General features: G+C 46.6%; 1 protein-coding gene across 5 annotated transcripts in view; it reads right to left on the reverse strand.

Moving 5' to 3' along the window:
• Positions 1-4,122: 4,122 nt before the first annotated feature.
• BACH2 (BTB domain and CNC homolog 2) overlaps positions 4,123-13,500 on the reverse strand; it is a 370,073-nt gene continuing 360,695 nt past the window's right edge. For all 5 annotated transcript variants that reach the window (XM_040983783.1, XM_040983784.1, XM_040983782.1 and 2 more), the window contains one exon: positions 4,123-10,236. In XM_040983783.1, coding sequence (XP_040839717.1) covers positions 9,742-10,236 — 495 coding nt within the window. In that variant the 3' untranslated portion in view covers positions 4,123-9,741. The remainder of the gene's footprint in view (positions 10,237-13,500) is intronic.

Raw genomic sequence — 13,500 nt, forward strand, 5'->3', positions numbered from 1 at the left:
CGGACCTGTGGAACCATGTGTTACTTGTCTAAGTTTGGAGAGCCATAAGGGAAGGGCTCAATTCTCATGGTTAGCACCACTTAGCTCCTTCATCCTATGGCCAGACTTCCCAATCTTGATTATGCACCTTGTAAAAAGCACTTTGTGATGAGATCCGTTTTGGTACAAAGTCACAAGGTACTGCATCATGGATGTCCTGTGAGGTAAACTGCAGAGGAAATTCACTTGTTGGCACTTACCTCGGACCTCATTTCTACCTCATGCATGGTCACAAATTCTTACAGGTCTCCATTGTTTCTTGTCAGTGGGCTGCTGGACAACCTCCACCACCCCATGCCTGCCTTTCGGGAACTAATTTCCTGTGCAGGCAGTCTACCTAATATCTATCATGGCTTTTTCTGAATCAGCCTTACAGTGATACAGTTTCGAGGAGGTGTGTGTGTGTGTGTATATATAATATATATATATATATATATATATATTCATCAAAAGAGGCATGCAGTAGATGCTTCATTTTTTTGTAGATGTACCTTATTTCTCGGATGCACTCTAACCATTAGAAATCGGCTGCCTATCACAGGGAGCTGGGGTTTGCAGAAGAGAGCTTAGCACTGGCTGTGGCTGCTTTGTGCTTCTTGCCTGAATTGTTTCTGGGTCTCCTTGGTACCTATATTTGTCAGGAATGATGTAAAAACAACATACTCTTTCACAGCACGTTTATAGAAGGGTTAGTATAGACTAGTGGATGACAGGAACACTGGCCCATACCCATACCGGTGCCTTCAAGAGGCACACCATGTTCCCAGTGCTCACAGCATATTTCGGGGGGAGGGAATGCTCAGTGCACAGGACATTCAAGGTCTATGAGATAATTTGTTTCTGGCTCTGCCAAAGTAACCAGTGGCAGGACTCAAAATTCAATAAATCTAAAGTAGGCTGGGTTTTAAGTTGAACATTTTCTATGGCTAGTGAATATGCAAATGACCCTTGGCAGAAAAATAGGCACCCAATCCCTGCGTATCATTATGTAAAGTTGTTACTGTTTATCCCTTTTATGGATAGCTAGGCTCAAAAGGGTAATTTCTCTCCACAAAGGTCACACAGTTCAAGCCCTTTCTGAACTCCAAGTCCACAGGTAGCAGCGTGGAAGCCCTTCTCCTCATCGTTAATAGTCAGCAAGCCTTTAGACTTAGTGAAATAAGCCAATCCCCAAAGGACAAAAGTCGTATGTTCTCTCTGATATGTGACAACTAATACACAATGTCACTGATATATGGCTACTAATACATGTGAATTGTACAAGGAAGATGAACATGCTGTAAAGAAACGGATGAATACAGCAGCCATCTCTACTGATTAACAGTGGCATTTCCATTGATACTTGCAAATGCACCCTTTCAGCACGATGCTGTTTTCTACCTTTTCCTATGCTTACCAGCTCATGAGATATCTATAATGGTAAACTGAACGCGCTTTTGTCATAACTTGAGGACAAATAGTGGGAGAAGATTATGGAAGGGAGGAAAGGAAGGGGACAGGATGGACCCCTATTTTGATAAAAGTATATTGTGGAAAATAATAAATAAATGCAGTTAGAAAAAGAAAGCCAGTAGCTTCTTGGCAATGATTCCCCTGGCATCTTCCCACCCCTCCATGGAAAGGGTGGAAAGCTAAGGCCCATGCATGTCGAGCCCTGGATACCTAGACTTCCTCACAGTGTTGGTTGAATGAATATATGTTTATGTATAGATGCCAAAGACAACAGCTGGGCTGTCACTTCCAACTCTTGAATCTCTGTTTCTTATTCATTCTTACATTGTATCTCGCCAACAGGCTTATTATGAGACTCTTTTGGAGGCATTTCCGCCCTGTCTTTTTAAATATTTATTTGTATTTGAAAGGCAGAGTTACAGAGAAAGGAGGAGAGACAGAGAGATCTTTCATCTGGTGATTTATTCTCCAAATGGCTACAATGCCTAGAGCTAGGCCGGCTTGAAGCCAGGAGCTTGCAGCTTCTTCCCAGTTTTCCACATGGGTGCAGGGGCCCAAGGAGTTGCCAGGTTATCATCAGGCAGCTTGGAGCTGGATAGGAAGTGGAGCTTCCAGGACTCAAACGGATGCTGCAATTGGAGACTTAGCTTACTAGGCCATGGTGCTGGTCCTTCTCCTCTCTTTTTGTAATTTAAATTTCCTTCACCCTGAAAAGCTTTTAGAAGGTTGTCAACCCCATAGCACAAATGAAGGATAAAGGAAAAGCACAAAGGGCCTGGGCTCAGTCGTGATGCTGGCAGTACTGCTAGTAGCGGTGTCGGAAGGTTTCCTCCCATTGCTTTTGAATGAGGGTCTGTGCCCCAGAGACCCAAAAATGCCTTTCTGGCTGATCACTCAAGCCAGTGGCAGGTGTAATAGGCTCTTCCAGAGCCTGGGGTGGTCTGGGGGACAGGAGGTGTCATATTGAGTGAAAGTGAAAAGACTTAAAGGAATGTGTGGTGTCATCTCACTGTGCCTTGTCTCCCAAACATCAGGAACTATGAAGTCCATGGATACCAGGGGGCCCAGGTGCTCAGCTGGGGGAGAATTAGGAAGCCACTGTACTGAGGACACCCTCACCAGCTGGCATCTACCAAAGGAACCCAGTTGGGGAAGTGGGGTAGAGTGGGAAAGACTGAGTAGTTCAAAGAACAGTTCAGTTATTTCCAAATCCATTCAACAAAACTGCTGACAGGGCCCAGTGGGAATGGGGCCAGTGCCCATCGTGTGCTTCGGCACTAGATACAGATCACTCACACAGTCAGAGCAGGGACGCCAAGGGCTGCTGCCTGCCTGGGGCTGGATGATGGTCCAATGTTTCATTGTTCAGGATGTGGCAGTTGGTAGGTCATTATGTTAGACCACGGTTGTCATTGCTGCTACAAGCGTTGAATGTCAGGGCTGGAGGTGTAAATGGCATGGAGTTCTAAATGACCAGATTTTTTTCTACAGAAAATCATAAGGCTTAGAATCATCTGTTTGTTCCAGAATGGACTGAATAAGCAAGAACTACCTGTGATGATGAAGTTTTCAGAAGATCAAGCACTTGCCAGTTTCACTCAAGGTTCCTTGGAAGTGCCTGTGGACAGGTGGATATCTGGCACAGTAGTTAAGATGAAGTTTGGAACACATCCACACCATATCAGCACGTCTTGAACTCAGGTCCTGGCCCACAGCTTCCTACTAGAGCACACTGTGGAAGGCAATGGGTGATAATGTGGATGCTTTGGTCCCTCCCTACGTGGGAGTGGTTTGAGTTTCCAGCTCCTGGCTTTAACCCGGCCTTGCCCTGGCCACTGTGGGCATCTGGAGAGTGAACCAGTGGACAGAAGCTCTCTGTATGCGTCTCTCTACCTTTCAGATACACTTTTTAAAAGCTAAAAACAAAGTACCTATACAGACTCACTCGAGGGAGATGTCAGCAGCTGTTCAGTTTCCCATCTGGCAGATGGGTGCAGCCAATCTCCTGTACTTCCGGAAGCCCACACACGTTCATTACCCGCAGGCTGACAGCTTGGTCACACTGCTCTCTGTACTGTTCTCATGGCTTTTCTCTCAAGGCAGAGTTCAAGTTTAGTATCCCTCCTGGTCACCTGGCCTGCCCACCACTGAATCTCATTTTCCTTTTTCACCAAACCATAATCCAGCAAACACACTTTCCTGGTTTAACCTTATTTATTCTCCTTCCCCAATTGTAAAGTTCTTCCCCTATTAGTTCACTGCATCTTGGACTTTAAAAATTAACATGCTCTATTTTGATATACTCATAGATTCACATGTAGTTGCAAGAAACACCACCCATCATAGGTGTCCCACAGCAGTACTTACGTGGCACCACCCTGCAGAGTGGCAGGACTGCAGCCCAAACCAAGTAACAGCCCTTCATGCCTTTAATCCACCCCCATATGCACTGGTGGGATGCTAAATCCAGGGTGTAGGCATTCCATTTGTATTATCAAGATTTTGATTTCTAATTAGGTCAATCAGGGGGCAGGCAGAGGAAGATAAACAGTCTCTCTGGGACAAATATTTCCGGAGGCTTCCTACTTCAGACTGTAAAATGTGGGGACTCGAGGTAGAAAGACTTACTTTATAATACATAATGATATGTCTTTATTTCATCAACAGAAATGGTGTCTAGACAAAATTCAGTTAACACTAGCAATTCAACTGAGTGAAAATTGTTTTTTTTTTTGCACAATAGTGTATTTACAATGAGTAAATGAAGTTTCAATTCATTAGTTCATAGCAATGCTTTCCCCCCCACCCCGCCAAATGTAAAAATTCTTACAGAGAAGCATCAACAGCCATTTCATTTTTACAATAAAAACCACAAGAAAAACCACAATCACTTAGAAAAAAAAGGACAAGCCTAAGAACTAGTACAATAAAATGATGTATTAAGTTACGTTAATCGCATAGAATCTGTGTAAAAAGTATGTAGAAAAACACCTGATGTAACCTGTTACAGTCGTTGACCAGTTATGAGAGGTACAGAGGGTTATACAGGTAGATATGTGTGAAAACTGTCCGTATTGTTCGACCTGGGGAGGAGGAGAGGAGGGGCTGCGGCCCCTTGCATACACTGAGAAGACCCTGTTTTGAGTATGGCCTCTGGAGTCTGTAAGGCATATATAAGAGGTGCACTTGAGTCAGACTGGTTCTGGAACAAACCCTCACAGGCCCCCACCAGAAAAGATGGCACTTGCCTCCGATGGCTCACTGTGTCTAACAAGCACCTGAAGCTCCCCAAAGAATTCCCAATTTTCCTGATGACTCACCTGATGGGCCAGGTCTTCCACATCAAGAGTGTCAATGGGGCAGCCGATATTTGGCCGGATGTGGAATGCTCCCTTAGCACTCAAGTGGGTGGGGGGGGGGGAGGGTCACCACTCTGCCACCACATCCATTTGTGTGGAGGATTTAGCATCAGTTGTAGGAAAACCCTTCTTGGTCCGAGTCCCTTCCCACTCTCCTGATGCACAGCTCCGAGCATGCCCACTGGGAGTGTTTGGCACTGATTGCAGGTCTACCTGAAATGAATGGTCTCAGTGCACTTGGGCTTCGACAAAGGGCCACCGCTTCATGGCTGAGGTCAATACACTGGAATGAAAGTCAAGGGTTGTTTTCCCACTGTTTGCGGGCGAACTACAAACACCAAGTCACAACGTGAGGGAAGCTGGCCTCTGCAACCATGTGGGTATTTTTCACAAAGTGGCAGTGTCATTTTCATATGACAATGGAAATGCACTGATATTCATCTGCTATAAATATTATCTCCCAGGATGGAGTGTAGGAAAATACTATACACTTACTTTTCTTTGCAAGTAATTTTTTTTTGCACTGTCAGTTGATTAATTTAACCTCAATCTGCCACAATAAGTTTCTCTATGTACAAATACCACTAGCATATACTATTTATGGACCAATATATTCTACTCTGCAGCATCAGTGTTTGATGCTTGGGTCATAGGTGGCTCAGGCAGTATTATAAACATACGTCCTGCGCACTGAATGCCTCCATGCATACCAAGGTCCTGCATGGCTTCCAACCCCACTTGCTAGACCGACTTGCTAGAACTTGATTTAAACAATGAAATCTTTCATTTGGGGAAATGTGGATACAATATGTATCTTCTTTCTTGTAAAGACAATAAAACAAACAAAAAAGATCTTGTGTTTTAGTTTATTTACAGCAATCTGAGGACAAAACTTGACTTTTGCTCCCTGTTAGATCTGAGATGTTTCCTAAGCTGTAGGTAAGAGTTAAGCAGTCAGAAGTTGTTTGCAAATCAGCTCCTACTTAGAATGGGGTAGAGCCAGACAGGGGTGGCCAAATGGGGCTTTGAGAAGGCTCTGCAAGCTTTATGTTCATTTGGGGAGGATTATGCGACTCTGTGGCAGGCAGAGCAGCTTCCTGGGACAGGACTTTGAGGTTTCTTAAAGGGCTTCTTATTTTCAAACCTTTTTTTCTTTTCCTTCACCCTTCAAGGGGAACCCAGACTTAAGAAAGGACGATGTGTGTCTAGGCCTTTGGGCCATACAAACTTGACTTTGTGCAAGTTTAATTGCAGCCAGTCCCTTTCCTGCAAGTCCTGTTAGCTGGTCCCCAAATTCCTTTTTTAAGGAGAAGTGGCAGTTGGCATACTAAGCACTAGCTAGCTCTTTTTTTTTTCCTTTCTTGGAAAAGCAACATAAGAATTCTATCCAAAATGATAGTGTATCTTCATAGCAGCATACCTTAGAGAGACAGAGTTAATAAATTACTTCCACGACACATATAATATCATTTTCCATGGCAGCATCCCTCTGATGCCTGAGTCACTGATAGGGTTCCCAGAAGGGGAGTCGCAGGATGGCCTAGGGAATCTGCAGCTTGTAAAGCAAATTTTTATAACTGTTTTGTTCCAGAATCAGCATGTTACAAAGTTCAGTTTCATTCAAGGCACCCCAGATGATGCAGAGAAAGCAAACACACACAGCGAAGCACATGGCTGCTCACAACCAGCCCAATCTGAACCTAGTGGACAAAGGCAGATCCAAGGGAGGGACCACATTCAGGTGGGAGCTTGCTGGTCTCAGGGTCAATGCCACTGGTTCTGCCCCAGTACCTACCCCATCCCAGCTGCTGGGACCCAACCTAGGCTCTCCTGGGGACAGTCAAAATAGTTCATGACAAGGAAAGAATCTTTGAGAATACAGCTGTGGGTCACCATACTGGAAAATCAGGCTCTTTTCAGAAACAGCATGGGGTTCACTAAGGGACCCCAGGCAAAGACAACAGGCTGGGCCTCTCCATTTCACTTGAGGCAAGTTTGGATTCCGGTCCCTGGTGAGTCCTCCCTTTGAATGACCCAGAAACACTTCTGACAAGCACATGGTTCAGAACGGCCAAGACACAGACACGTCACACAGACAACTGCACAAAGCCAATCACCGTTCCTGGTGGCCAACGAATGCCTTAGTAATAATCCCTAAGAAGTGGAAAGAGAAATGTGTTCACCAGTTTCCAATGGCAAGGGGCTGGGTAGAGAGAAAGAAAAAGAGACAGGGGTTGTTGGGAGGAGGACAAGGGCTGACTTAGCTGGAGAGAAGTCAAGAGACCTGGGGCCTCTCACAATTGGCTGCCGCCACAGGTTTGGGTCATTGAGCAGAAGCAGGTGTGCGTATGTGTGTGTGAGGGGGTGGGGGGTTGGGAGGAGAGGATGGGATGTAGCCAAGAGGACCAGATGAGTGGTGACCAGGGCACACCAAGCCAACCAGCCAGTGTAGATCTTGTTATGGTCTGAGCAGAAAACATTCCTTTAATTAAAAACGCAAAGGCAACAGGAGAGTTGATAAACACAACACCGTCCGCTGACTCCTCTGTAACACAAGCCTTCACATGAAGCTTTCGTCCCAGCTGTCACCAATTCCTCACTATGGCAAACCTTGCTGGGAAGCACAGAACCGTTCCACTAGGCCAAGCGACTCCACCAGCCGACTGTCAGGAGACAGAGCTCTATCACCATCCGTCTCAGACAGGCACGCAAACAGACACACGCACGCACGGCAGAGCAAACCAAAACCCAGAGGCAGGCTTTCCAAGTGGAACTATTTTTTAAAAAGAAAAGCCTTTTGTTAAAAAACAAAAACAAAAACAAATCCTATTGCATGAACCAACAAATTTCTGGCATTCATACATATTTAAACATTTAGCACTAATATTTGTACAGAAAAGAGTTAATAATACTAAAACATGTTACTATGATTTCACTTTTCGCCTACTAATCGTATACTAATGTCCCCCTTTTACATGCAGCTTTACTATTGTTCAAACAATGGCACAAAGAAAGAAACAAAGTCAACCATCTAACCCCCACTGCCCACCACCCCACCCCGCATCAAACCTTGTAGGACTGTCTTCCACAGCCAGGCTGGAGCGGCCCTTGGGCTGCACAGCAAGATGGGACCACTGGAGGGAGGGAGCCGCTGCCTCCTCCTTGTGGGGGGCACACTTTCCTGTAAACGTGGCCCAGAGCCCAGCCCTTCCCCATCCACCCCAGAGCCAAGGGAAGCTGCTCTTTCGGGTTGCAAGCCAACCTGTTTTTTTGCAGCAAGAGAAGAAAATGATCGTCAGGTGAGGATGGGGGTGGTGGTGGTGTGCTGTTTGGGGAAGAGGGCTCCTGGTGATCTCTCTTGTGCAAAGCCTCAGCCCAAAGCTGGCTTTAGACAAGAGAGCTGCGGAGAAGCCTCAGAACAGAACTGAAAGGAAAGGAGAAAGAAATGCACTGACCTGCCTCAGGCATGGGGCTCAGGCCTCAGGCCACCCCTCCTTCTCTCCTTCCCCAGGGAGAGCTGCATTCACCCCGCGGGCTGCCTCTTTAAGGGCAGGCCCCACGGGGTGGGATTGGGTGAGATGTCCTGGGAGGGGCTGGCCTGGGTGGGAGAGGGGCTGGCCCACTGTCCAACACTTCCAAGAGAAAGGGGTCCCACTCCCCAAGTGGGAAGTTGTTCTGACTTGGTTTCCAGGAGCCAGTAGCTACTGAGTTCTGGTAGAGAATCATGGACGCTGCTGTTCTGATGTACCCTGGAGAGAGATGTCCAAACTGCCCCCAATTAGAAATCTGAACACCACTATCCAGTGTGAACTCTCCAACTGTGTTTAAACTTGACTTAGGGCTAGGTGGGGAGGAGGTGAAATATAAAAATATTCAAGCAGGTTATTGTCTTACACATCCGAGGATGGATTTGTTATTTGGCAAGTTTTTTTCCTACATAATTATCACCTGAGTGCTTTTTCATTAGCTAAAATGTTTTACCTTTTAACTAAAAAGCAAAGAATATACAGTATACTTGAGTTATACCGAAGTTACAACTTCATTTCAGAAAAATAGGTTTGACCCAAAACTCAGTGCAAGTGGCAAAGTGGACCATTACTGTACAGTATCTGAGGAAAAAAAAAATCCAAAAAAACAAACCCACAATGCTCGAATGACACCCTTTGGTGGTGCCTAAACAAAATAAAACGAAAAAAAAAAAAGCCTGAAATAAAACTTTGAAAAAAGCTTCTAACATTGAATTTCATCCATAAATAAGTACAAATGGAATCACGAAGCAAAGGGAAAAAAATGACCATGTCAACAGCTACCAAATGAGGTCTAGCATCAGAGACAAAAACAAGAGGAATGTTGGAACTGGTGTATAAATGAGAAGGGAAATTCCCAGTTTCTGGATGAGAAAACTGAGGCATGCAGGACCTTTGCATATGGAGATATATATATTTTATATATATTATATATAATATGTACAGTCTAGCTATAAAACTTTGATGTGTATAGAAGCTGTCTTCAATGAAAAAAATTGAACATTCAGAAGAAATTCCTGAGATCGGATTTGTGACATGGGCCACTGAGAAAAAAATCCGTGGGTGGGTCCTAGAGGTGTTAAGAGTTTATCCCTGTGAAGACTGAAATGAACCCTTAGACAGACAGTGGTGGCACTGTCGCCTTCCTGGTCTAGGCAAGGGGTAGCACCATAGTGAATCAGGTAACTAGCTGTCGCTCCCACCAGCAAGCAGGAGGGAATACTTCGGAACGGTATTGCTGCTGAGGCTGCTGTAGTGTGCACCGAATTCCTTCTCGGCTCCTCCAGCCCACCGATGAGTGGGCAGGCCCCTCTGCGGGGCAGGCCCCCCGCCGCCCTGAGGACTGGGAGCCGCCGAGTCACGAGTCACGAGGCGTAATCCTTCCTGGGCTGTTCGTCCGTTGTACATTTGTCGGTCATTTCCTGGCAGAAGTCCACGGTCACTGTTTGGCTTCTAGGTTCCAGGGGAGGGCCTCTCTCGGAGAAGGCTCCCGGGTCGGCAGCCTCCAGTCTCCCCCTGGCTGTACAGTTCTCAGAGGGGGCGCTGGGACCCCAGGAAGGCCCCGGCGGAGCCGGCCCGGGTTCCAAGCAGCAGGGCGGTGGTGCGCTCTCCCCCACGGCACACTGGGAGGCAGCGAGGCTCTGCTCCACCACAGCCAGGGGCGCGGGGCTGACACTGGAGGCTGCGGGCAGATCCACCGGCCTGAGCACGGGGCAGTACCGGTGCAGGGCCTGGATCTGCTCGGGGCTCTGGATGTCTCGGCACACTTCCTGGGAGAGGCAGGAAAAGTTGTCCAGCAGTTCCCCCATGCATGCTTTCAGCTGATTCCTCTCTGACAACAGCTTCTCCTTCTCACACACCTGCAGAATTGGGAACAAAAAAGAAGGCTTTGTTAAGCCTGGGGTGCACACTGCATGCATCTCAATTCTCAGGGTGTTTCCAACCTTTATTAAAAAATTTACTTATTTACCTGAAAGAGCTATAGAGAAAAGAGGGAGAGCAAGGGAGATCTTCTATATACTGGTACACTCCCCCGCTGGCTGCAGTGAGTGGCTGGGGCTGGGGTCAGGCAGGAGCTGGGAACTTCATCCCAGTACTGCATGCGGGTGGCAGGGGCGCAAATACTCGACCATCTTCTGCTGCTTCTCCCAGGCCACTGGCAGGGAGCTGGATGGGAAGTGGAGCTGCCAGGACATGAACTGGTATCCATACGGGATGCTGCACTTGTAGATAGTGGCTTTATGTGCTGTGCCACTATGCCAGCTCCATAATCTGTGTTTAGAATGTTCATCATGGGGACCAGCATGGTGGCTCAACAGGTTAAGCTACCTGAAAGCACTGGCATCCCATTTGGGTCCTGATTCATGTACTGGCTGCTGTACTTTTGACATAGTTCCCTGCTTATAGCCTGGGAAAGCAGTGGAGGATGGCCTAAAGCCTTGGGACCCTGCACCCACATGGGAGACACAGAAGAAGCTCCTGACTCCTGACTTTGGATCAGCTTATCTCTGGCCATTGTGGCCTTTTTGGGAGTAAGCCAGCAGATGGAAGATCTCTCTCTCCTTCTCTCTGTGAATCTGCCTTTCCAATAAAAATAAATACATGTTAAAAACAAATGTCAGTGAAGAACTAGGTCAGGATGTAGGGACTCACAAACATGTGTTTGGGACCTTGCACTGTGGCACAATAAATTAATCCACCGTCTAAGATGCTTGTGCAATTTTGCAAAAAGCCAAGTTTTGGGTATATGGGAGACGGTGTGGCAGTGGGCCTGCTGAGCTGTTGTGGATGGGACTAGGGGAGGAGGGGAACTTGTTCCTCCCATCCACCCCATCCCTGCTCCTCAGTTCAGATGGGTAGGCACAGCAGGGTAGCTGGCAGCAGCCAGGCAGGGTGCAGCGGGGCTGAGAGGTCACACATCTGGGAGAAATCACGTGACATGTGACATAACCCATCCCCCACCCCGACTTCTCTCCTGGAAACCTGGCAATCTGCAAAGTGGGCACCAGGAGAGTGGTCTTGGCCAAGGTGCCCACGTGTGATAGGCTTTTGGCCTGGCATGAAGCATGCCCTAGTTAGAAGCACCAAGCTCTAAGTGAGAGATGTTCAATGTGAATTTCCACTCTGCATTGAAATGCAACATGATACTTAAGGGGCTGCCAAAAGTGGATGGAAAATCGTAAGATGTCCTCTTGATTTATCAACTAGGCAATTCCACTAAGATGCTTTATATATATGCCTGGTGTGTGGGCTTAGAGAGATGAAGGGAGATAGAGCGAGGGCAAGAGATCTTCCATTACTGGTTCACTCCCCAAATGGTCATGATGGCTGGCATTGGGCCAGGCCAAGGCCAGAACTCCTTCCAGGTCTCCTGTATGGATGATGACAGGGGCCCAGGTACTTGGGCAATCCTCTGCTGCCTTCACAGGTGCATTAGGAGGAAGCTGGATTAGAAACGGGGCAGCTAGGACTCAAACTGGCACTCTGATATGGGATGATGATGTTGCAGATAAAAGCTTAACTCAATGAACCATAATGTTAGTGCCAGATTTGGTCATGAGAGAGCTTCACAACTTAGTGGAATGGGGCTAGCACCATGTGCATAGTAGGCTAAGCCTCTGCCGGTGAAGCCAGTATTCCTTATGGGTACCAGTTCATGTACTGGCTACAGTACTACTACTGCTTCCTTTTGCTTTTTAATATTTGTTTATTTTTCTTATAGAGACAGATATACAGAGAAAAGGAGATAAGGAGAGAAAGATTTTCCATCTGCTGGTTCATTCCCAAAGTGGCTGCAATGACTGGAGTCAAACCAAACTGAAGCCAACAGCCAGGAGCTTCTTCTAGGTCTCCCACAAGGGTGCAGGGTCCCAAGGCTTTGGACTATTCTCTACTGCTTTCCCAGACCACAAGCAGGGATCTGGATGGGAAATGAAGCAGCTAGAACACGAAATGGTGCCCATATGGGATCTGGGCATGCAAGGTGAGGATTTAGCCACTAGGCTATCATGCCAGGCCTGGCTGCTCTACTTCTGATCCAGTTTCCTGCTAACGGCCTGGGAAAGCAGCAAAAGATGGCTCAAGTGCTTAGGCACCTGGCACCCATGGGGGAGACACAGAAGTTCCTGGCTCCCAGGTTTGGATATGTTCAGCTCTGATCTTTGTGGCAATTTGGGGTTGAACCAGCAGGTAGAAGATTATCTTCTCTCTGTGTCTCTCCTTTACTCTGTAACTGTCTTTCAAATAAAAAGAAAATAAATATTCTTTAATGAACCACACTATACATAAAAAAATTTTTTGTGGGAATGTGTATTATGAAAAAACTAAGTATAGAGTTGCAAATTTTTTTTTGCATCAAAATCAACTTATCCTCAAATTCCATTTTCCATGATATTCTTGAAATAGCCTCTGGCTTATTTAGTAATAACAAAAGTCCTGAGAATTACTCAGCATGTGATTGCCCATGCCAGGCATGTCTGAAATAGACGTGATTAGCATTATTCTATGCCTAGGAGAGGGCTGTAGGCATGAGCGGCTGCAGATCTGGGTCACTGAGCCTGCACGCTCTCACCCAGAAGGGCCATCTTCTACAGCAGCAGCCCTGTGATTCCTTCACAGCGTAAGTTACAGCAGAGTGTGGTTACGGTGACAGCAAAACAAAACAACAAAACCCCCAAGTACCGGAAGAAAAAACCCAACCAAAAAACCCCTCATATTCCCTCAACTTGAAAGGCCACAAGTTTCAGCAAATTTTAGGACAACAGGATTGTCCAAGAGCCAACAAGAGGACAACGTTCAGACACTGTCCTTCCTAGAGGAAGCCATCCTCTCGGCTGTGGGATGGGGAGACAGACACACACATCCCAGACTAACGGGTGAGCCCTCAGCCAAAGGTGAGACAGGGTCCCGAGGCCGCTGGCCCAAGCCAGCAAGGGATTAAGGCATGGCTGATTTCCTGAAGCTGTGATGCTTGAGTTGATTCTCTCTCTTTACAGATTTATTTTATTTTTATTTGAAAATCAGATCCACAGAGGGAAGGAGAGATATAGAGTTATAGAGAGAAAGATTTTTCATTTGTTGGTTCACTCCCCAAACCGCTACTATGTTTGGAGTTGAGCTGATCC

The sequence above is a fragment of the Ochotona curzoniae genome, unplaced genomic scaffold (assembly GCF_017591425.1).
Source record: "Ochotona curzoniae isolate NIBS_2020 unplaced genomic scaffold, NIBS_Ocur_1.0 contig_3819, whole genome shotgun sequence".
In the NCBI taxonomy this organism is placed as follows: Eukaryota; Metazoa; Chordata; class Mammalia; order Lagomorpha; family Ochotonidae; genus Ochotona; species Ochotona curzoniae.